The sequence below is a fragment of the Anolis carolinensis genome, chromosome 1 (genome assembly GCF_035594765.1).
Source record: "Anolis carolinensis isolate JA03-04 chromosome 1, rAnoCar3.1.pri, whole genome shotgun sequence".
NCBI lineage: Eukaryota > Metazoa > Chordata > Lepidosauria > Squamata > Dactyloidae > Anolis > Anolis carolinensis.
The window spans coordinates 61,772,812-61,798,772 of record NC_085841.1 but is presented as its reverse complement, the minus strand read 5'-3'; the positions used below and the strand labels follow the sequence as shown (position 1 = coordinate 61,798,772).

At 37.1% G+C, this 25,961-nt stretch overlaps 1 protein-coding gene across 2 annotated transcripts in view; it reads right to left on the bottom strand.

Moving 5' to 3' along the window:
* pcnx2 (pecanex 2) overlaps positions 1–25,961 on the bottom strand; it is a 148,525-nt gene that overhangs the window by 64,615 nt on the left and 57,949 nt on the right. For both annotated transcript variants that reach the window (XM_062975467.1, XM_008124217.3), the window contains exons 19-23: positions 22,734–22,884; positions 16,227–16,368; positions 15,652–15,829; positions 5,505–5,613; positions 1,067–1,196 (exon numbers count right to left, since the gene is read on the bottom strand). In XM_062975467.1, coding sequence (XP_062831537.1) covers positions 1,067–1,196; positions 5,505–5,613; positions 15,652–15,829; positions 16,227–16,368; positions 22,734–22,884 — 710 coding nt within the window. The remainder of the gene's footprint in view (positions 1–1,066; positions 1,197–5,504; positions 5,614–15,651; positions 15,830–16,226; positions 16,369–22,733; positions 22,885–25,961) is intronic.

The window sequence follows — 25,961 nt, the reverse complement described above, 5'->3', positions numbered from 1 at the left end:
GCAGAATGTGCTTCAGCTACACTCCACAAAAGGTATATTCAGCAAGCCTTCCAAATGATGATTTATTATGTTTGATTTTATACTTATTTTATATATCTTTATACCTAGGGTTAGACAAACATATCAGGCAGAAAGGGATCATGAGTGGAAAAGGTTTAAGAAGCATGCTATAGACAATGCATGTAGCAAATAGAATATCTCACTTACCATTAAAGTGCATGTGATACTAGTATGACTATACAGTTGTACCAAAAATCCAAATAACTAATACTATCTGCTTATATTGCTTTCCTCAGATCAATCAAATGCATACTTGGTTCCAAATAATGTGTGACATGCAATTTTGTGTAACAAAAGTCCCATTCTTACAGAAAAATTATTTTGAGGGCTGGTGATTTGAGAGGAGATGGGATGCTTAATACTTCCTACATTTCTACTGTAATTTCCCCAGCCTCTTTTGGCTCCAGATGTTTTGTTGCAAAGGGAAAGAATGCTCAGCTGTGGCAGAAATAAGCAAGTGACAAAGGATGAAACACCCACATTTCCCCATATTTCCACTGAAATCCACCCAATAAAATTAGCTGTTGGGGGATTCTTACATATGACTGCCTATAATGTGAACTCTTACTAAATCTGTTTTAAGAGCAGGAGCTCCACTGAGCACCACTTATCTAGCAGAATGTTAACTGGCCAACATCAACTGGGTTAATCCATGCTGACTTTTGTTGCCCAAAGGCCAATGTGATTTACTTTCCAACTGTAGCAGCTAAATCAATAGCTGCTGACATTCAGTACAGTTATGATTTGCACTTCACAGTTTTGTTCCCCTCGATGACAAGTAAATGTGATGTGACAGATCCTTTCTTATTATTGTTTAAATAAATTGCTTTTCAAAAAATGACTAAAATTCTGCTAGCCACCAATAGCATGACATGCTCAGGAACACAGCAAAATAAGCACATAGATCTCCAGCGTCCATGAAAAGCATAGGACAAATCAATATAGGTCTACTTGAAGTAGAAACATTTAATAATAAAGAGAACAGATGCATAACACTTTATCTTACTTGTAATTGCGCTCCCAGAACTTGACCGGTCTGGCATAGGATGTAAGAAAAATGACACTCCCTAGAAATGGGCTCAACGGAGTAGAAAATATTGCAGTGGCCAGTGTTTGAAAGAAGAGCATTGCAGAGTCTGAAAATTTCAAGTTAAGGTAACACAAATGAAGTTCACTGGTTTTACCTTGTCCTTCAGGCACCTTCTGACCCATTTCCCTTTCTAACACTTCTCTCCAAAGAGACACATGAAAGAAAGTAACAGTTAAGGAGCCAGACAAGAACTATGCTTATTCAAAAGAATAAGCAAAGTCAGAACCTGCAATCTTGTTTTAAATTTTTAAGTTGTAATAGTTGTAATTTCAAGCACATTTTCCCCCTCAGGTACTATGTTACAATTATAATTGCATTGTTAAGATATATCTGTTTTTCTTTTCCCCAAAGGTAACCAAAATAGCTATAATTAAGTTGATTTTTTAAAAAACATGAATGCCACAAACCCCTACCTCGCGAAGCAAAATATGCCCTCCTTTCTAGTTCACTATTGCCTCAACACCCACAATTCAGCATTTGAATGCTTTCTCTACACTTTAATAAGATCACATTCCTGTAACTAAAGTAACAAAACATTATAATTAAGCTACACTCAGAAAAGCAGAATTGTTGTTACAGTTGTAATGTAATCCAGGGTTTGTGTACATAAGAAAAAAACCCTGCTGTAGTCACCTCAACTCTGGTTTGGGCAGTCTTCATAATGTACAGTGAATTACAATAAGTATCTGGAGATATATATTTTTGGCCCTCAACCTGACTTTGCTCTGAATTAATCAAAGTCAGGAGGTTCTCAAGAGTTTGCAGAAAACTCTGCAGTATCCTTAGACTTTGTAGCCATTTGGACAGCTGGATTGGATCAATTTCAGCTGAATCTATTGTCTACATACACATCGCTGCCATCAATATTTCTTTGCACAGCTCAGCTCAGCTCAGGGTCACTACACGCTGCCACCACTGGTCCTTGCCAGTCAATGAGTTCCCTGGGAGGACCTGGCCATTGCAATTACATCTACCGAGGTCAGAAAGATACACCTGCATGATCAGACAGAAGGGTGGAGTTACTCTATTCCCGCCTTGCAGACTGCCCAGGCTCCCCTGCACCCCAATGTGACCTCTCCTGCACCCCAATATGACCTGATGGCCAGATGATCACAGGGAACTCTATGGTTGGTGAGAAGTAGCAGTGAAGATGTGCAATGCTAATGCCCATTGCCACCACCATCATTGATCTGGTATAGAAATAGCCCCAGTTATATCTTATTTAGTAGGTAAAGGAACTAACTGATTACCAAACTATTTGTAGCTGATTGTTTCTCAGATCTGCACATCACTTAAGCCCAAAAATGGTAAATTTATCTCTGGGCTATACTGGTTTAGGTTTCAAATGGAAGCTCAGATGTTTGAATGCATTTCTGTGAAATAAACATATATTACATGTCAGTAAGAGTGATTCTCACCAGCCTATATCAATGTTCTATCCATGAGATTTTAAAAAAAATATGATTCAATGTTTTCAGAATGAAATAGTTTAAACACAACCTTCCTATTTCAGTGATACCAGAGCTTCAGGATAGTTGAAAGAGGGTTCAGCTAAGCATGTTTGGTTAACATTTACATACCAAGAATTACCCAATCCCATAGGGAGGATATTTACCAGCTATATATTACGTAGTCTTAGAAAAAAGCAGCACTTTCATTTATTCATTACTCATAGTAAAAACTGCTTATAGATATTTATGTAATATAATTGCAGTTTTTCAGTGAACAAAAATTCAGAATACTGTGCCACCGACATATTTGACAAAACAAGAAGCGTACAAAATGTATTTCTCTGTCTCTCTTTATTTTCTCTTTTTTCTTCTATTAAGAACAAATCAAAAGAGGACAACTCACAGGCCTCTAAAAGAACATTTCATCCGATGAATATCAATAGACAATAGATTGTTATTCTTTAGTTCGGTTCTGATTATCAGTTTTTTATTATTATATGAAAATGTAAATACTATGTTCACAGAATATTATACCATTTATGTAAACTTTCAATATCTATGTTTAGCTTAAAGTGAAGAAGGCTGGGAGGTGACATGATAGCCATGCTTAAATAATTTAAAAGCTGTTACATTGAGGAGGGGAGCAAGTTTGTTTTCTGCTGCTTAGGAGACATGGAATGATGGATTAAAACTGCGGGGAAAAAGATTCCACCTAAACATTAGGAAGAACTTTCTAACAGTAATAGCTGTTTGGAAATGGAATATGCTTCCTTGGAGCATGCTGGAGTCTCTTTCTTTGGAAGTTTTTAAGCAGAGGCTAGATGGCCATATATGTTTTTTTTTTTTCGTGTCAGGAGCAACCAGAGTTGCTTCTGGAGTGAGAGAATTGGCCGTCTGCAAGGACGTTGCCCAGGAGACGCCCGGATGTTTCGATGTTTTTACCATCCTTGTGGGAGCCTTCTCTCATGTCCCCGCATGGAGCTGGAGCTGATAGAGGGAGCTCATCCACACTCTCCCCAGGTGGGATTCGAACCTGGCAGCTTTCAGGTCAGCAACCCAACCTTCAAGTCACTTAGTCCACTACGCCATCTGGGGGCTCCGCCATATATGTTGGGGGTGCTTTGATTCAATGTTCCTGCATGGCAGAATGAGACTGGACTGGATGGCTCTTGGGGTTTCTTCCAAATCTATGATTCTTTGATTCCAGTGATAGGAATGCAAACTGAAAGCCCAAGATAACCAAAATTAAACAGTCCTAAATCTTGTTAAGTTCAGTGATAAAGAGTTAAGAATTTTACAACTCTCTAAATGAAACAAGTGGTATGTTGCAACTTAAAATTGTTGCAAATTAGCTGGATTGGGCTCTTTACCATTCAAATTGATACACGAGTTTTTAACCTTGTGTCCATGCGGCCCGCCCTTGTTATGTTATGCTACGTTCTGCTTTTTTGTTCTGTATTGTGTAGTGTTATTGTTGCATTGTTTAATTGCATTCTGATATGTTGTTTTTATATTTTGTCTATTGTATTGTCTTGGGCATGGCCCCATGTGAGCCGCCCCGAGTCCCCGTTGGGGAGATGGTGGCGGGGTATAAATAAAGTTTTATTATTATTATTATTATTACACTAAGGCATGTTTAAAAATTCTGCATCTTTGGTTACATATGAACAACATCTATTTTCAGAATGGAAAAGTAATATGCAGACTACTGAGAAATTCCTTTTTCTTTTCTTTTGGTAGTGTATAAAATCACATTTTAAATGTTCTTCTAAAGCCGAATTAACCAAACTTGCTTATTTAATAAATACTTATCAAGAATGTAACTGTAATTCTTTACATATATTTAAAGTGTGTTCTAGAATGATGTCTGTGCATATTAGTGGATCTGTGAGATGAGCTGCCCTCAAGAGTCTTTACATTCCTGGACCAATGGAGAGAATATAAAAGGGGAAATGGAAGTGTCAAGAAAGTTCAGTTGCTAATGCAAAATAGAGTAATGATTCATACTGGCTTGGAAAGACAAAAAGGCAATGCAAGTATAAGGACAAGAAGAAAAAAGGCAGAGACAGCTATTGGAATTCTTCTTACAGACTCTTGTCAGTCACAACTGCAAAGGTTCTCATTAACACATGATGTTTGGAACGAATTAAGAAGCTCTGATAAGTGGTATTGTCAGAGTTTCTGGACCTGGAGACTATTGTGAGCTCAAAAAAAGAAGTCCACAAATGCTTTTTGGAGTGCGGGTAAATTAAACCATGGATATTGAATCTATAGATAAGGTGGTACTGTACATGAAGCCATTCTAGATACAGGAACTCAGGTGCAGACAAGATTCTGAAAGTCTACACATACAGAGTGTGTGTGTGTGTGTGCGTGCACTTCCCTGCTTGATACATTAAAACTAATGTGAAAGTGCTGAGGGTAGAACTGAGACAGGCATGGAATGTTGAGAATACACTGAACGGTGGAACTTCACAGCTTCTTTCAAGCATTTTACCCTTTCATGTGAAGTTTAAACATCTAAAATCTATTCTGTGGCATGATAGCCTGATAGCAACACAACTCAGACTGTATTTATGCCATGTGAAATAATGGAGAGTACTCTTCACAGAGCTGCACTCGATACAGGAGTCTATATGCACTCTGTAGCCATTTAGCAGTACACGCTGCTGCAAATCAGCATCAGTTTTGTGTCCTTCTTTCAGTTCAGTTTTGCTCAATAGCTACCACAGCTATTTTGCCAACCAGAAGCAATTTCCTGGCAGATCCTTATCAATACTTTGGTTTTAAAATTTCAGAGTTTTTTCATCTTCCTTTTTAATATAAATTATCCACAAACATAGCACATTATTTCTCACTCTCAACAGAGAATAAAATAACATGCATACATTCTTAAAGGATATGAGGTATTGCAAAGAGCTGAGCAAAGACATGGAATGAAGATCCCCAAGCAATTTGCCAAGGAGCTATATAGGTCATTATGAACTGTAATTTTTGCAGAAGATCCCATAGCTGAAACAAAAAAAAAGAAATACAGTTATGACAGCACACTAAAAAGCCACTTTCACCCTAAAGTAGAATTTAACTTTGCTATTGTTGAATTATTCTAAAATGTGATGTGGATGCTTCCTTCCTTCCTTCCTTCCTTCCTTCCTTCCTTCCTTCCTTCCTTCCTTCCTTCCTTCCTTCCTTCCTTCTACAATCTCATACTCATAGACAGAATAATTTTATGGAGCAAGGAATATGATACATGTAAAAATCAAACATATTTGTTGCAAAAAAATTGTCAACAGCATAGAAAAGTGTGTAGCCTGAACCAGGAAGGATTAGGCATATAGAATTAAAGCATTAGAAGAGGCCCCATAAATCATTGAGACCAATCTCACACTCATTGCAGGAAATCCAGCTAGAGCATCCCCAGAATTGCTAAATATGTGTGGAACTTTTAAAAAACTTATTACAGTACATTACTTGTCTCACTCTATTCAACATTTCAGAGACTTGGATACTACAAGGGATAAGTAATAAGGCTATTGACACAAGAAAACTAAGGTTACATCCTCCTTCTGCTCTCTATAACACACAGTACAAACTTAGTTAATAACTTGACATTACAGCAATATGAATGATAGTGGAAGAACAATGAACAAGAAATAGTGGAGTATAAATAAGGTGAGGGATTAGTATTTACTTTAGATCAATTTGCCCAGGCACATTGGAAATATATGGCTTCTTTCAAGATGGCTTATTTTGTCAGGCCAGGTTAGCTGCTAAGGCAGATCCACTGTTGCAGTTTTACAAGAGCTTTAGCAATCTCTGCCAAACAGTTCCGGTGCCTCACCAAACTACAACTTATATGATCCCATGGCATTGAACATGGCAGTTAAAGCAGTGACAAACTTAATTCTACAGTGTAGATGTACACACAATTATTACTAATTTACCATAACTATAAAAAATACCCAGTGAAAATAAGCCTATAAATGGGTTATAAAAACTATTACATCAAATTTTCGTATTTCTAACTTTCTTATAAGACATTACGAACTGTGCAGCTATGCAAATTGTGTGACTCATGAAAACTAAGTATCATTTTGAAACTGCCAAATCAGTGGAACCTACACATGTCTCAATATTTGTGTTTTCAAATCACAGAGCCTGGAGTGTTTTAATGTCAAGATTCCCATTTCTGTTATAACAACATAACTGCTTACAATTTTCTAAGTCTTCTAGTACTAAATTGTAACTGTAATTCTCTTTTTATGTGCATACCCAATTGGATACAATGTTTGCTTCAATTACAGTCTACTTAATATGCATTTCTCGTGAATCCTTTCAGCAATCCTTTTGCATCTCTTGAGAAAATTTGTAGAGCTAGGAGGCTGTCACAACTGCTAATGGCAGAAGTTTTTTTTATTGCAGTACAATTTCTTTCTATAAAAGAAATGTGTCTATCTCATATCTATCAAAAGTCATTTTTCACTTCTGTTTCTTGGATTTTTTAAATCCTTTCACTAGCAATCTACAGTATGGGGTGGGAAAACTATAACCGGCAAGTCCCCAAAGCATTTGCCCTCAAGGAACAAAAGAGCTCCCTCCCAGCCACCCTCCCAGCCACCTTCTCTCAAGCTAGAAATCACTCTGAGGAATACAGAGTGGCAGAGTGGCAATGACTTATGGATGTGATCTCCAACACTGAAGAGTTGAAACTTTGGTGGCATTAAATGTCACCTGATCTATAGGAAACAAGACACATATTAATTCTTCATTTTTTATAATAGTTTTAAAATGACTGCACGATGCACACTATTTATGGAGACATAACTTTTTTGGCAAAATATTAAATGTACCATCCAATCATTCCAAATTTATTGTTATTATTTCATTTTCAATTCTATGGGCCGAAGTTTGTCATCAATATTTAAACTCAATAAAATTGAATTTTAAAAAAATCTGGACATACTGAATTGGAGAGTTTGAAATTAAAATATTATATATAAATTCCATGAGATTGTTTAATTAATTAAGATTCTTGGAATAATCTTTGTTCTTCACAGGCTGCCATAAAGGGAAAGAATAAAGGATTTTTTTCCTGATTTTACATTTTCAATTTATTTCAGCTAAATCCTGATTTATATCACAGGACCTCAAGGTTGTAAGTTAATTTGAAACCATTTCAACAGCAAGCAAGTATTTTAACAGTATAATTAAGTAATGTCAAAATGTACAAAACAATTTAGAAAGTTTCAAGTATATACAAGGGACCTTAGAGGAGCTTACAATTTAATTCGCATGAAGGAGGGAGACGAATGGAAAACAGCCTTCCAAACTAAATACAGATTATTCGAGTCATTGGTAATGAATTTTGGATTGTCCGGAGCCCCAGCCACATTTCAACACTTTGTCAATTATATCTTTCAGGACTTTTTGGACCGTTTTTTACTCATATACTTAGACCATTTTCTTGTATATTCAAAATGTCAAGAAGAACATGACCAGCATGTCCGACAGGTGTTACAACGTTTGAGAGATCATGGGCTTTAAGCTAAATTGGAGAAATGTGCCTTTGACTTGACTGAAGTGGATTTCTTGGGCTACCACATCTGCCCTACTCCATGCCTCCATTGGCCAGATGGAAGATAAGTACCAATACATCTGGTATGTTGGTTTTTGCAAGGGCCTATGACTGTGCCATTGACCTTATTGAGGGGCCCCCGATCCCGCGCGGGCACCTCTACTCCCTGACTGAACCAGAGCAAAAAGCTCTCAGGAAGTTTCTGGAGACAAACCTTCGCAAAGGGTTCATTTGTCCCTCTCAGTCACCGGCTGCTTCACCAGTGTTGTTTGTTAAGAAGAAATCTGGGGAGCTGCGTTTGTGTGTGGACTATTGGGCACTGAACAATACCACGCATCAGAACCGCTATCCGCTGCCCTTGATCCCAGACTTATTAGATCAACTTAGGGGGGCCCGAATTTTCACCAAACTAATCCCTAATTGGCTCTGGCACTGAAATGTCAACAGGAGACATCTGGAAAGGGACGGAATCTTGCTGAGATGGAAGAAAGTCCAAATCCTCTTCAGTTTGATCTATGATGGCTGCGGGGTCATGGGCCAAAGGTGCCTGAGACATCACACAACCTATGCTTCCACTGTCAGTGACACTATTTTACATAAACACGACTCTCAGCCAAGGTTTGTGTGTCTCCAGCCACGAAGAAAACAGGCTAGCAACTTAGTCTAATGCATAGTTTAACATTTACTCCAGAGGGTTGAAAGCCGTTCTAGAATACAATGGGAGGTGTTATAGGGCACTGAAGGAAAAAAGGGAAAATTATATTTAAAATCTCTCTTCCCTCATTCATTCATGGAAATCTCCAATACATCACAGAGTCTTCTATGACTGGAAATATTGCTTTGGGCACACTCAGTTCTTCTTGCAGTAATGTTTCTTTACAATCTCTACTGAAACAATTCAAGGAAAAACTACAGCAAGTAGGTTTGTGCAGAGCAGATTAAGTTGACAGAACAATTTTGTAGCATTTTTTCATAAGAAATTCTGGCAGGTCCTGACCTTAATCACAGCCAACAATATACTCACTAAAGGACAAGGGTTAAAGCAAATATATAAAATATTTCAGACAGAAGCTGAAAATGCCCTTTCAACAAACATTTTAGTTTTACAAAGAATATTCTGTTTGACTGTCAAAAAAAGAACTCATTTCTGTCATCGCTAAACACTGGGATGGGATATGACAATATCATCCAAGTCCATACAGAATTTATCAGACTTCTCATTTTTAAAAAGGCATACTCTATCATTCCCTGTATTTATTTATTATTTATTTCCAACATTTATATCCCGCCCTTCTCACCCAAAGGGACTGTATCTTTCTTATATTAACAGACAAAACACTAAAAGTAGATGGAATGAGGATTTACCTAAAAATCTATGAATAATGAGAGAAGCAAGGAATTCAGAAAGTACTGAAAATTTGTTTGTTGGATTTTGTGTGTGTGTGCAAATGGTCTACGGGTGGGGGTTCTGTTAAGTCATTGATAATATTGGGGTGGAACTAGCTGCTATTGGCTCTATAATAGCTACCTCTTCAGTCTTTGAAGCTCAGCAAATTAAAAGAGAAAAAAGTTGTTGGGGCATTTTTGTGGGCACTCTAGAGGGAACTTTAAGGGGGGAAACCTGGGCAGCTGCACCAGCATTTATACAGCATGATAAATATGGATAGTGATGGAGTTGTTGCAGTGACCTGCAATATCTATGATATATTTTTCTTACCAGAGTATTTGCCATGCTATACCTGCGGCAAGTGCAAACTGGTTGCACTGTTAGAAATGAAGATGCAGCAGCCTGAGGCTTATCTGTTTTACTTTGACTCATTAAGTGGAATGAAGCCTTTTTGGAAAGAGTGGAGTAGGCTTTTCTGTAAGGGGAAGAAATAGAGGATGTTTCTAGGGTGGTTGACAATTCTGAACATAGGAGGAAGATACTTGGAAGAATGTGACACAGACAAGTGGGGAAATTAGGAACCATTGATCAAGTTTGTAGCTACACAATTAGGTCCAAACTCTCCTTTTAATCAATAATTGTGATGTACAAGGACAAGAGCTTCACAGCTCTAACGGAATGTAGGCAAGTTTGTGGGGTTCTAGGGATGAGAAATACATTGCCAATTCATAGAGGAAGAAAGGTGGTAGTATGTTCATGTTGTTCAGAGCAGAAGTAGTGACAGGCGCCTTAAGAGATATGCTATCTCCAGGAGATAAAGATGAAAGGCTAACAAGACTCATCAAGCCCACTGCCCCATACCCCTTCCTTCTGGTTCATATTGGGACAAGTGATACTAAAGATCTTCAATATATTGCAGTTGAGTATGGAGTTCTATGGATGAGGCAAAAGGATCTTGGAACTCAGGCTGTTAGTTCATGATTCCTTCCAGATGAAGGACATGGTCCAGGAAGGAAAAAACGCTAGAAGTGAACATCTGGCTCAAAAGACGGTGCCATCAAGAAAAAGAAGGACTTGTGGCAAGAGATGAATCACATTTCACAGCAATTGGGAAGTATGTATAGAATTCCCATGCTGAAGACAATAAACTTATTTAGTATTGCAGTGCCAACCTTTATTGAGTCGTGGCATTAATTGTAGTCAAAGCAGCTAGATGTTCTTTCATCAGTACTTAAAAGCCTGTGTTTATTGATCTTGTTGTTTTGTAGCGATTTGACATTATCAGAAATGTGGAATAGACTTGAGGCACTGATGTTCCTGTTCTGGGTTGAACTGTTATTCAGCCATTCAAGATTCAAAGACTTCCAAATATCTACTTGTTGTATTTTTAAACTATATAATTTTAAATAGAATTAATACATGATGTTATTGCATTTTGACTGTGATCTAGAATTAAGAAAAGCCAATCTGTATACAGGAGATTTGAACTACACTTTCTTTGCTTATTGCTTTTCTGTTGAAAAGAAGCAACTGAGGGTCAAATTTATTTATCCAACCTGTAAATAAATATACAAACAATTCTGCATAGATTAAAAATTACTTAGATGACAGAATATGGGGCATGATTGTCAAATCTGCAGATGACACCGCATTAGGAAAGGTTGCTAGTCTATGTATATAAAATGATAAAGTTGTTTGCGCAGTGACTATAACAACAAAACTAAACATCCCAGAAATACGAAATTTGGCAACACAATGCAAAAGGCTTGCCTCCAGGTTACAACAACACAACCACACCACAAAACCACAAACCAGACCCACAAAACTCACAACAACGCATCATGCGATAACAACACAACTAAACGCCCCAGAAATACAAAACTTGGCAACACAATGCAAAAGCCTTGCCTCCCAGTTGTAACAACACAACCACACCACAAAACTACACAGGACCCACAAAACTCACAACAACGCATCGTGACTATAACAACACAACTAAACGTCCCAGAAATACGAAACTTGGCACACAACTAAACGCCCCAGAAATATAAAACGTGACAACACAACACAAAAGCCTTTTCTCCTGGTTGTAACAACACAACTACACCACAAAACCACAATCCGGACCCACAAAACTCACAACAACGCATCGTGACTATAACACAACTAAATGCCCCAGAAATACAAAATTTGACAACACAACGCAAGAGCCTTGCCGCCCAGTTGTAAGAACACAGCCACAACACAAAACCACAATCTTGACCCACAAAACTCACAACAACGCATCATGACTATAACAACACAACTAAACGCCCCAGAAATACGAAACTTGGCAACACAACACAAAAGCATTCCCTCCCGATTGTAACAACACAACCACACCACAAAACCACAATCCGGACCCACAAAACTTACAACAATGCATCGTGACTATAACAACACACCTAAACACCCCAGAAATACAAAACTTGGCACACAACTAAACACCCCAGAAATACAAACTTGGCAACACAATACAAAAGCCTTGCCTCTCAGTTGTAACAACACACCCACACCACAAAACCACAATCCGGACCCACAAAACTCACAACAACGCATTGTGACTATAACAAATACAAAATTTGACAACACAACTCATCCACCTCCCCAATCCCTACATTCACACTTGGCCTCCAAAAAAACAATTACAATAATAACAATGACAACAACAACAACAATAAGAATCAACACCATCACAGGCAAGAAACAGCCAGGCACTGAGGCTGAGAGGCCAGTCAGTGCTATACTGGGCCTCCAAAAAACAATACAGTAGCATCTAACTTATCCAACCTTCATGACCACTACAACAACAATAATAATAAACACCTATACAGGCAAAAAAAAAAAAGACTACTGTACCACAATAAAAATATAAACCGCACTCAGCAGAATCAGACATTACAATTAACAACAAACCAAAGACAACAGGGATCTCAAGCAATTATCAATCAACACAAAAATTGAAGAAGGTAACAGACTTCAAATACTACTACTAATGTGAGTATAAAGAAGGGTGGAGGTCACAGCATAATGTAGACTGACCAACACCACCAGACTAAGCCACAGCAACGCGTGGCCGGGGACAGCTAGTACCACAGAAAACAGGAATAAAATTCATCATTATATTAACAGATTGGACAGCTGGACTAAATAATTTCAACAGTAAAAATGTAAAATACACTTAGGTAGAAAAAAATAAAACATACAACTATAGGATGGGTGACTCTTTTTTTTCATGTCAGAAGTGACTTGAGAAACTGCAAGTCACTTATGGTGTGAGAGAACTAGCTATCTACAAGGACATTGCCCAGGATGTTTTTGATGGGTTAACAGCACTACATTTAAATAGAATCTAAGAATCTTAGTAGACTAGAGGCTGAACATCAGTCACCAGTACAATATGGCAACGAAAACAGCCAATGTGATTCCAGATTGCATTAATATAATATCTAGAGCAGGCATGGGCAAACTTCAGCCCTCCAGTTGTTTTGGACTTCAACTCCCACAATTCCTAACAGCCTACTGAGACAAAGGGAAATAATATTATGCTTTGGCAAGGCTTCACATGACATATTCTGTCTAATTCTGGGGACCATAATTCAAGAAGGATATTGACAAGATGGAAAGTGTCCATTTCCACTAATCTGAAGATTTTTTTTTACCATCAATTCTTCTATAACTGGGAGTTCTGACATTTCCAGCATTGCACATATAGTATTTTCTCTCCTAATATCATGCAATGTTGCACTTTAAAATGTACTAGCTTTATCAGTTTTGTTTTCCATCCTAACAAAAATTTAAATAGTACCTGTCCAATGCTTACACCAAGCAAAACATTTTGAACATTGCTATAAGAAGCATATAACAACACATGATGTCCTAAAAATAGCAGTATAAAGATTACGGGAGACACTAGAAATGAAACATATGTTTCTTATCTCAAACCGGATTAGATAACTGAATGATTTCCCAGGAGACTCTTTAGTTAAAAAGAAAAGAGAAACAAAAGGCCAAAGGAACGTTTAAGCAATCAGTCTATTAAGCAGATCTTTCACAAGTGACCCAGGAAAGCTTGTTCCAATTTACTAATATTCTATTTTTAAATGTTACTTTATGGTTAGGGATTTCTGCAGTAGCATGTCAACATAGAAATCAACATAACATTTCCAGGATATTTTAATTTAACTTTATCAGAGAAGGTGAAACACTTTATCCCTCCAAAGTCATGTTTTGTTGCAGAATTCACACAATCTTCACCTATAAGGTAGGTTTTCATGACACTATCAGGTAAAAACTCTAAAAAGAACCCCATAAATTAGGGCCACCCACCATTTTCTTTGTCCCAATAAATCTACTGCATTTTTGTGTCACATACCTATGAGATCTGGCAGGTACTCAAAATAAGTGTTTCATTTTAGGTGGCCCTTTATTTTCTAGCTATGAGGTATTGATATAAATTAATTTTTCATTAACCATTAAAGAGGCAGTCTTCAATCACTTAGAAAGGAATGCTGTGATTACTAAAAGTCAACATGGATTTCTCAAAAACAAGTCATGCCAGACTAATCTTATCCCTTTTTAAAATAACATTACAACCTTGGTAGATGCGGGGAATGCTGTGGATGTAGAATATCTCAATTTCAGTAAGATCTTTGACAAGGTTCCCCATTATCATCTTGCAAACAAACTAGTAAAATATGGGCTACACAATAGTACTGTTAGGTAAATCTGTAATGGGTGAAGTGTTTGAACCCAAAGAGGGCTCACTAGTGGTTCCTTTTCATCCTGGAAATAATTGATTAGTGGAGTGCCGCAGGATTAGTTGTGGGCCCAGTACTGTTCAACATCTTTATTAATGACTTGGATGAAGGTTTCGAGGGCGTTTTTGGGCTGCATCAAAACGGGTATAGTATCTAGATCAAGAGAAGTCATGGTGCCTCTCTATTCCACTTAAGGCAGATCTCACTGGAATACTGTGTCTAATTCTGGGCACCACAGTTTAAAAGAGATATTGAAAATCTGGAAGTTGTCCAGGGGAGGGCAACTAACCTGATCAAAGGTCTGGAGACCATGCCCTATGTGGAGTGGCCTAAAGAACTGGGCTTCCAGAATAGAAGATTGAGAGGAAACATGATCATTATATATAAATATGTGAAAGGATTTCATAAGGAAGAGGGAGCAGGCTTGTTTTCTGCTGCCCTGGAGACTAGGACTTGGAGCAATGGGTTCAAATTACAGGAAAGGAGATTCCGCCTGAACATTAGAATGAACCTCCTGACTGTGAGATTTGTTCAACAGTGAAAGTCTCTGCCTCAGAGTGAAGTGGAAGCTCCTTCCTTGGAGGCTTTTAAAACAAAGGCTGGGTGACTAACTGTTGGGGGTGCTTTGATTGTTTTTTTCTGCATGCCAGGGGGTTGGACTGGGTGGCCCATGTTGTGTCTTCCAACTCTATGATTCTATGATTCACTTATCAATATTTCTGTGGGCACGGGCCATTTTTACGCTCCAGAAATTATTGGAATTTATATTGAAATGAGAATATCAGAAAGTAAGGTGTTCTAAATAGTTTTTAAATTTACAAGGATCCAAGTTTTAGACTAATGCTTTCTGATCTTTTATTAAAACTAGTTGGCATAGTGGGTTAAAGCCTTGTGACTTGAAGGTTGGATAGCTGACCTAAAGGCTGCCAGGTTTGAATCCAACCCGAGGAGAGCGCGGATGAGCTCCCTATATCAGCTCCAGCGCCATGCGGGGACATGAGAGAAGCCTCCCACAAGGATGGTAAAAACATCAAAACATCTGGGCAGATGGCCAATTCTCTCACACCAGAAGTGACTTGGTGCAAGTCACTCCTGACACACAAAAAAATGTTATTAGTTGCAAGGGAACATGTTCCTTTGCTTTAAAATAAAATGCAAACAATATTTCTAGCTACGTAATTACTATTTATTAATACCAAAATATTACTGCTTTGATGAAAAACAATAATCCAAAACAAGGAAACGTACCCTTGACATTTCAATGGTTTTTAAAAGAACAGTTAACTTGCCTTGTTAAAGACAATTGACATCATGAAGAAATTGAACAAGAAATTTTCGGAGAAGCCGTTGCAGTCAAACTTGAAGAAGATTACAGTAAAACTTAATGTAACAAACTGGTGAATGGGATTACAAAATGAAGACCGTAGTAGCTTCATTCCTGCTACTGTAATCAAAAAAATATCACAACTGTAAAAAAGAAAAAAAGTCAAGCAAATTAGAACAGACAGTAATAAAATTGAGGTTCTGCTATTTGCGCCACTTTTACATTGCTTATTGACTACAGTTATTACAGCATAGTTTTCCAAAGCTATTATTCCAACATTCCTTGCATAAGTAATCCAGCCTAATACTGCATTACGAAATGGATTATATGAATATAGCAGTGGGAAACCCAGAGGTAAAAAAACCCTTATTTAGATTTATAGACTCTTGCAAGGGTGGTAAGGAAATCTGATGAGTCAGTATGTCCCTGAATTTTAAGGAATAAAACATAGTGTGTAGACTCAAGCTACCTGCCCAGTGAACACATAACTTTTCACATCTCTAAATAACATATAATCTTCATAACATATAATCAACTTACTGTGGAGTTAACCTGTTGGATTTGCTGATTGAAAAAGCATCATTGGTGAGGGCATTCAGTATTATCGCAGGATATAAGATGTATTTCTCAAAACACTGAAGCCATACATAAAGTCTTTCAAACCACATTAAATGAGCAGCATCTGATATTTTCAAAAAAGAAAAAAAAAGGAAAAAAAAGGAAATCACTTTGTCAAAACACCTGGAATGATCAATCATAAATTGCATACATGCCAATGACTGGTTCATTTATGACAATTTTTATGGGAATGAAGGCCATTTAATTACCAGCTATAATGGAGTGGGAGTTGTCAACAATATCTTAAATGAAGCTGCACACATAGCACATTAAAAAAGAGTAAGTAGCAACCTAATTTGGACAGTAAAACCAAAAGTTTACAGAATAGCACATTTCACCTATACATGGATGTCATGAGAGATCCTTAATTTCTTCCATAAGAGCTGTAATATTTGTGATAGTTTAATCAGAAGTAAATTCTGGGAACATTAACAAACACATCCACATACATTCAGGAGCTACAATTCCTAAGGGGTGTCATTTGTGTTAGCACTATCATTACTGTAAATAAATATACCTCCAAAATGATTGAGTTTGGGGACTCCCTCACACACACATACACACCTTCCCTCCACAGATATATGCTTTAATAATTTTTCTCCTTGCAATCCTTGTTTTGTGATTTATGTCATTAGGCATCCAAAAAAAAAGTATACATAGGTAAAAATTGAGGGATTTAGAAGTACACATAGTGGGACTTCTAAATATTATGTATGAGAGAATGGGTTCAAATGCAGATATCAGAAAAATGCAGGTTCTTAGATGTGGCTAAATTGCACTCTCAGAAGTTTGGGGTAGCATTATCAATGGGAAGGAATTCAGGAAGCTGCAGTTCTACACCACATGGAGGACCACATAATTCCTATCCCTATTCTGAAGAATCATGCTTTCTATGGTTTCTCCATGTTTTCCTTCTGATGCTAAATTGCTGAGACTAAGAAACTATCTGCCACATATAAGGGAATCTGAAAGGTTATAATACTTTACCTCTTCCTCAACAAACTATCATTTTCCATTAGTGGAAATTGGAGGTGCGCTTTCTTGAAATCCCCGCAGGCAAATTTCTGTAGTGTTCTGTTAAGTATAAAGAGTGCATGCAGTTTCATTTTACTTACTATACTGTCTTTTATATACTGTCCCTAACTTTATGTATAAGGTTGCCCAAGACATACACTTTAGTGCAATATTTATACTCAGTGTAGTTGCTCTGCATCTGTAATTACTAATGTACATGCACTGTCCTTTTCTAACAGTGTGTAAACACAATTCTTTCTGGCTCAAATTTGTAATGCTTTTAAAAAATATTTTAAAAATACCCTAAGATTGATTTTTTTGCATTGTGTTTTATTAGATGTTTCCAGTTTCTGCTCCCTCTTCTTGGAAATAAGATGTTAAGCCCTAGAAAAAGACTTGGTTAAAGAAACTGAGGCAGATATCACCAAGCTGAATAGAGAAATTGGGGCAGGGGGAGTTTTTCAGCCTTCCACATCTCTATTTAATTGGAGGAAGACTCCGTTAACATAAACTTTAATACTGAATATAGGCAGAATACAACAAAATTAGAAGGATAGAAAAATAGAAAATGTAACATGGGATTTATTAAACTGTCGGGAACCCTAACAATTTTAAAGAGGTTCTTACCAGAACTATTTTATTTATTTATTTATTTACAACATTTTTACCCCACCTTTCTCACCCGAGGGGACTCAAGGCAGCTTACAACACTCGGCAAGATTCAATGCCAAACAATCAATAAAATTAACAACACATTTAAAACCATTAACAGTAATCAGTAAAAATACATTATAAAAACATTAAAAAGCATTAAAAACATATACATTACTTAATTCCATTCTTCCAAGAACCTTGTACATAGGCCTTAATTCAGACCGTGTCAATATTTGCTTACTCATTAAATGCTTGCGCACAAAGCCATGTCTTAACATTCTTCCTTAAGTCCAAAAGAGTTGGGGCCTGCCGGATGTTACTGGGGAGGGCATTCCAGTATTCAGAGGTTTTGTTCCTTATGTGGTTGTGTTTTTGACCAAGATTGTACTTTATGAATTCCAATTCTGTCTTTTAAAGACTTGCATTAAAAACTATTTGTTTTCCTGACAGTGCATAACCCACAGCTCAGAATAAAGCTAGTCTGGATTTCTAACCAATGAGCCATACTGGAATTGATGTAATGCCAGCAAAATCTAAATGGACACAGCTTCTCCATCCTTGCTTACAAAATGTGTAGGCTCTGAGAAAAAGCTATTTCATAAATATTCTAAGAGGAAACACTGAATCCTGTACACACAAACAAAACAAACCATTCAGAAGAAGGTATCAAGATATTTTCTACTGAATGTACAGAGCTTCAGGGGCTATGCCAAATTTCAGCCTCATAAATAAATGCAGTGCCATGTTGTTTACAAAGAATTAATGGAAGTAAAGATTTTATTTTCAATTGGAATTTAAAATAACGAAGGAGAGCTATGTTGCATTTGTCATTCTGCAATAATCTGGTGTAGCAAACTTTATTTAAATTTCTTGTGAGGATTTTGGTAGCTAGGAAATGTTTTGAAATGAATTGTTTTGCAAAGTCATCTCCTTGCACCCTTCCCTCCCTCAAGACATTTAACTTTATAATGCTTCACATGAAGATGTTTTTCTGGAGAGAATCAGTTGTCAGTTGCTTTTGAGAAGTGGGCTATGGTTGCAAAAACACACTGTTTCCTGACATCCTTATCTTTCAACATGTCAGAAATACATACCGAGAGTGATTAAAACATAAACCCATCAAAAATTGACAAGCAAGTTTCTAAACTGAAGCAGATAAAAAGAAGGGTCACTGAAGACAAGGTAGATTCTAGCTGAGTTTTCTAAGTAAACTGGAAACAAGGCTCTGAATTTTAAAAACATTAACAGTTATTCTCACAATTCATAATAAAAAAATTGTTACCAGTCTCTCTTTATCCACCATGTGACCTTTTCTTTCAAGTTTGAATTTAAGAGTGAGAGTACAATAAAAAATTAAAATGCAAGCTTTGCAACCTCCCAAATTGTGTTCTCTACCCAAACATCTGAAACATATCTATACCAGAAATTAAAACAAAGAAACACATTTCCAGGATTTATAAATCCGATTTATAGTCATACCATCCTAGGGTTTTTCTGGAAATATTTACTCATTGGTTTGCCTTTGCCTACCTCTGAAGCTGAGAGAAATAGTGATTTGTCTAGGGTCACCCATATGGTTTCCACAGCTGAGCAAATTCAAACCCTTATCTCCCAGGATCCTAGTCCAATATTCATTACTACAACTGGTTCCATTTTCAGGATAGGACATGATTAGTTTAAAAAAAAACCCATAACAGAATCATAGAATTTTAGAACCCAAAGGACTACAAGGGCCATCTAATCCAATCATGCCATGCAGGAATATAAAACTCAACCATTCTGAAAGAAATCTTTTTAAAGATCTCCAAAGAAGAAGTCCACCATCTGCTGAAGCAGTCTATTTTAGGTAGACAATTTTTACAATAAAGTTTTTCCTAATGTTTAGGTTGAATTTTCTTTCTTGTAATTTGAATCCATTGGTTTGTATTCTTGCCTCTTCAGCAGCTAACCCAATCCTTGATGTGAATTTTTAAACATATTTAGAGATGACTATTATGTCAAGGGACCAGATCTTGTCTGATATGGGAGGCTAAGCAGGCTGAGCCCTGATCAGTACTGAATGGGAGACCACTAATGCATACACAGTGCTGAAGGCTATGTTTCAGAAGAAGGAATTAGCAAAGTCATGTCTAAGTATTCCTTGGCTAAGAAAACCCTATGAAATTCATGGGGTTGCCATAAGTCAACAGACAACTTAAAGGTCACACAAATACCCCACTACCTCCCAGTTTTCTTTTCTCCAAGAGAAACATATCCAGCTCCCTAAGCTGTTCCTTATATGGCATGGTTTCCAGATCTTTGATAATATTCTTCACTCTGCTCTAGATGTGCTCCGGATGATCAATATGGTTCTAGAGCTGTGGTGCCCAGAACTCAACACAGTATTCTAGGAAAAATCTGACTTAAATAGAATGCATTGCACAAATATTTTCCTTGATCTGGGAAATGTACGTCTGTAGATACAATCTATAATTGCACTGACTTTTGTTTTCTTATCTACAGTCATAAATTTTATTTATTTATTTATTTATTTTATATACCACTCTTCTCCCACAGGGAGACCCAGAGCGGTCTTACACAATGGCAGAATTAGATGCCACAAAATGTAGTAAAACCAAACAGTCATAAAACACAATTAAAAGCCAATATCCAAATCCAATTAAAACAATAAAAACCGTGTGTCCGTTACAACAAGGGCAGTAGAACTGAGCCAGAAGTCAGAGCCAGTCCATGTTCAACTTCATATTAATCCAAAGAATCCATCAGGTCATATCAACCCATATCCTAGAATGGGCCAAAAGCTTGGTCCCACATCCAGGTCTTCAGCTGCTTCCTAAAAGACATGAGTGAGGGGGCTTCCCTAATCTTCCTTGGCAAGGAGTTCCACAGTTGCGGAGCAACCACCAAAAAAGCCCTGTCTCTCGTCCCTGCCAACCATACCTGTGACGGCAGCGGGACCGAGAGCAAGGCCTCACTTGAAGATCTTAATCTGCGGGACAGCTCGAAATTATGTTCACCCATGCTACTGTAAATCTAACTGTTAATCCAATGCATCCTATAAATGTGAATTCTGCCTTTCCTCCATAAGTGTAACTTTAAATCTGACCCTGTTGAAATAACTTTTGTTAAGTTTTAGACCAAGTGTTTAATCTATAAAAGCCATTAAAATTCAGTTCCCATCCTCTTGTGTATTAGCTATCTCTCCTTGCCCCCATGTGGTCTCATTTGGAAATGTGATAATCATATCTTCTATTCCATTACTTAAATAACTAATGTGCAAAACCCAGGCAAATCTAAACAAAGAAGTAGTTCTTTTTTTCAAAGGAGTATACGGACCACTGCAGGAAGGGATCAAATATCAAAGAACAAAATAACTACACATGCACAGATTAAGTAGTTGACATGAACAGAGAATAGACACGGTTGAAAAAAGGAGCAAGCCACCACTACTTGCTGTTAGCACAATGTCAATTCGTGCCAATAGAAATGGCACAGTATCCCAATTAGGCCTCTAGGAAACTACCATGTAGCAGTTTTCTGGATCAGATTGAATTCTCAAACATGAATTTCTCATGAACTGCACATACCAACAATAGTCAATGTGTAAGATCGTAAAGCCTTTATATGAAAATCGATCTACAACAATTCTTTGATACAACTTAATATTGGGGATCTGTTTTTAAACACATTTACATACATTCTTCTCTCCATTCTTAAAATAACAAATGATGTAAAATACAATAAAATAACCCATAGCTTAGGCTCTTCATTCTCATGAAGTTAAAACTGAGCAATACGAACCAAAAGGCCCATGTGTCAGGGTGAGAAAGAAAATGTCTTGACCCATCAAATCGCCTCTAGTTCATGTGGCTTCTACTCCTAATACCCTCAAACATCCTTTTTTTTTTTGTTCCCTAGCGTAAGTTACAATCAAGAGCTTGTCTGCATAAGCCCAAACTCCCACACTCACAGTGAATGGACCACTAGCTGTCCCCATGATTTACAGCCATTTCTAGTGAGTACCACCTTTTCCAGTTTAACCTTATTCTTTTGAAAACCTTGGAGGATACTCCAGAGTTTCCAGAAACTCTGGAGTATCCTGTGGCTTCATGGCAATCTGAATAGATGAATCAGTGCAAGGAAAGGGGATAGATTGTAACAATGTCAATGCCACATCTCCCAGCTTGCTATACAGCTCCATCATCCCCATTGTGGGGACCTCTGCTGATGTCAGAACAGGGTGCATGTGCAACCAGGAAGGAAGGAGGGAGATCACCCTGTTCCTTCTTGCTGGCCATACTATACTACATTCTCACATCACCAGAGGTGCCTGCAAAGGCCAAAGCTTGGGCAGAGATCCGTGGCCCGCTAGGAACATTGACAGTAACATGGAAGGGGTGATTGTACACTGGAGCAGATGTGATCCAGGACAGAAGTGCTGAATCTGGGGCACCCCCACAGTAGATTTATATTAGGCTAAACTACTCAGTAAGATGAATTCCTAAGCTTTACTTAACCAGTTACTAGCAACAAAAACAGCAAAAATTCATCATAAAGACCACAATTGCTAGATATGTCCAGGTGACCATTCCTGAGGAGATCGTTACACCTGAAGTTCTAACACATTTAAAAAATAAGGGTGACAACAAGAAGACAGCCATCCAGCAAGGACTGTATCCAACACTGATTTTGGCACATTCATGTACAGAAATATCTGATCATGCAAAACATTTGGGAATTGGTAGCCAACCTTTTACACACCTCTCACTTCCCTTTGGCAATATTCTTTATTTTTAAGGACAGGATGGGAAATCCACATCCATGGATGATGTTTTCGAAGCTGAGGGAGTATGTAGTGTGTTACAAATCCCACTGTCCATGCTGAAGCAAAAAGCACAAGGCTGAGAAATCTCTAAGTTAGAAGGAAAGAAGGGGGAAAAAGAAACAACATCTCATTTTAAAGTAGTATCGTAAGTACTACATGGTCTTTATGTATGCGTAAAAACTGTAAAGTCCTACACAGTAATTCCATCTTGATTCCCTCCATCCCAACTTACCAAGCAGCAGCCACTTCAATCAACAAGAATCTCTTCGCTTATTGCTCAAGAAAATGCTGGCTACTGTTTCAAGACCCTCTCCATTGCAACCGAGAGAAACAAGGTCTCTAATAGAATTTCTCCTTTTGCCAGAAATAACACATGCAAATGAGATCACAGACACTGCAGTCAGCTGCTTCTTGACCCCAGTCAATTGCAGCAGCTGCTAGCTGGTAAATACAGATTAGAGGACTTTCATAATCCAATTTGGAAACTATGTAGGATATGTGAATATGTGCAAGATTACAGGTTCTGCATTCATAATTGCCATACAGGATTTAACCTTTTCACTGAAAACTGTATGATTTCCTGAAACTTTTTCATTCAATAATTTTCAAATATATGTTTATAGATGTGCAAGGTAGAGAACAGATGTAGGACTTAGGATATGAATGCTACATATTTTACAACATATTTTTATCAATCATATCTACTGATATTTTAACTGAAGAAAAGGGAAAGGAAAAAGTGTTGCTGTAGGATTTCCCCCAACTCTACAAAATATTTTGTTTATTATCCACAGCCTAAGGAAAGAACTGTGCTGGCTTGTTAAAAAAAAAGACAAAATGTCTTGGAACAGAATGCCATTGGAATATGACAGTATAAATTCCTATGGACTGACACTAGGAAGAGCAGAATGAATGCTTCAGGCAATACAGTACAAAGCACAAAATTTAGTTTTCAGTGATACATATGCACAAAAAACTCAGAGAGTAAGACCACTGAGAATAGAAGTTCACATTACTGCTTTGATAAAGCAGTCATTTGACATTTAACTCCATGGCAGCTGCTCCACATATTGTGAGCAGTATATGGAACAGCTTGCCATGTAGACATTCCTGTTTATCTTTTTTCCACACTATCACCAAACATCCCTGGCCATGTTAGTGCTGGCACATACCGTATATACTTGAAGATAAGTCGAGTTTTTCAGCCCTTCTTATGAGCTGAAAAAGCCTCGCCCGGCTTATAATCAGGTCAAGGTCAAGCCGGCAGCGGAGCCTGGAGATTGTTGCTTGTAATATATGATATATTTATCTCTCATCTTACCCTCTCTTATCAGTGTTTACTTTTCCAAAGTCTCCCTTGCTCTTAACCAAGGGAATGTTTTGAAAAGGGAAGGAAGCCCTTGCAAGCCAGGAAGAATATATATATATATACCAATTTATCTTATAAAAGCATTTTCCCCTGAAATATTATTTGTTAATCTCTGCTACAGATATATAAGCATTTCCCCCTGCAAGCCTTTGCAATCCCTATGTACCTTTATGTCTGTATCTATCTATCTACATTAATTTTATATATAAATTTCCCCCTCATATGTTTGCAAGTTTTGCAAATCCTATATACATATAGATACCTAGAGATTTCCATGTACCTGTATATCTGTATTTATGTGTATACATTATTTTATATACAGTAGAGTCTCACTTATCCAACACTCGCTTATCCAACATTCTGGATTATCCAACACATTTTTGTAGTCAATGTTTTCAATACATTGTGATATTTTATGCTAAATTCGTAAATACAGTAATTACTATGTAGCATTACTGCATATTGAACTACTTTTTCTGCCAAATTTGTTGTATAACATGATGTTTTGGTGCTTAATTTGTAAAATCATAACCTAATTTGATGTTTAATAGGCTTCTTCTTAATCTCTCCTTATAATCCAACATATTCGCTTATTCAATGTTCTGCCGGCCTGTTTATGTTGGATAAATAAGACTCTACTGTATGTATTTTCCCCTCACATGTTTGCAAGTCTTTGCAAATCAAATACAGATATAATTTATCTATATACAGAGAGATGTCTAGATAGATATATATGAATATAGGTATATAGGGCTTGCAAATATTGTAGGGGAAATGCACACACACACACACACACACATAGAGATGTCTAAATAGATATAAACATAAATATATAGGGCTTGCAAATATTGCAGGAGGGAAATGCGCATATATAGAGAGAGGATTTGCAAAAGTTTCAGGGGGAAATGCATATGTGAAATTAGTAAATATAATTATAGATCTAGCTCTGTATTGTTTATGTAGGCATTGAATGTTTGCCTGTTACTATGTTGGACGCCTGTGTCCCCATGGGGAGATAGATAGGCCGGGATACAAATGAAGTTTTTATTATTATTATTATTATTATTATTATTATTATTAAGTTATTGTTAATACCATATTGTTTTTGTTGACCCTACTTTTCCACTTAGAGAGATAGTTTACTGTTTTTATTTGAAATACTGTAAATATTCAAAAACCTTTAACCTACTGATGCCTCAATATAATTTCATTGGGATCTATTTTATTTTGAAATTTACCAGTAGCTGCTTCATTTTCCACGCTCGGCTTATACTTGAGTCAATAAGTTTCCCCAGTTTTTTGTGGTAAAATTAGGTGCCTCGACTTATATTAGAGTCGGCTTATACTCGAGTATATACGGTAAGTATAACACACATTTGCCTTGTTTGAAAATAATGATCAATATTAATGCTTAGCACTGCATGAACAAGTCTTGGAATTACTTCTTGGTTCTTTCACAAGAGTGCAATTTTTCCATTTTCAATTAACTCCGGTGTAGTATTATGTCCAAAACCTATACTGCCCTTTATATTATGAAGGGATTAGTGAAATAATACATTTTAACCAATCATGATGGTTTGATTAATTTTGATTATCTGAAAAAGCTTTCAGTCTCTTCCTCTTTGCCAGCCCAGAGAAGGACAGGTGAGAGTGTACACTTGAGCCTATGATCTTTTGTACTGCATATTCTGTTACTGTGTTCAAATGAGGCCTATGGTTATAATTCATGCACTGTGTCAACAAAATGGAGTATCACAATACACCCTGGCAAGCTTGGATTTATCTTATCATTAAT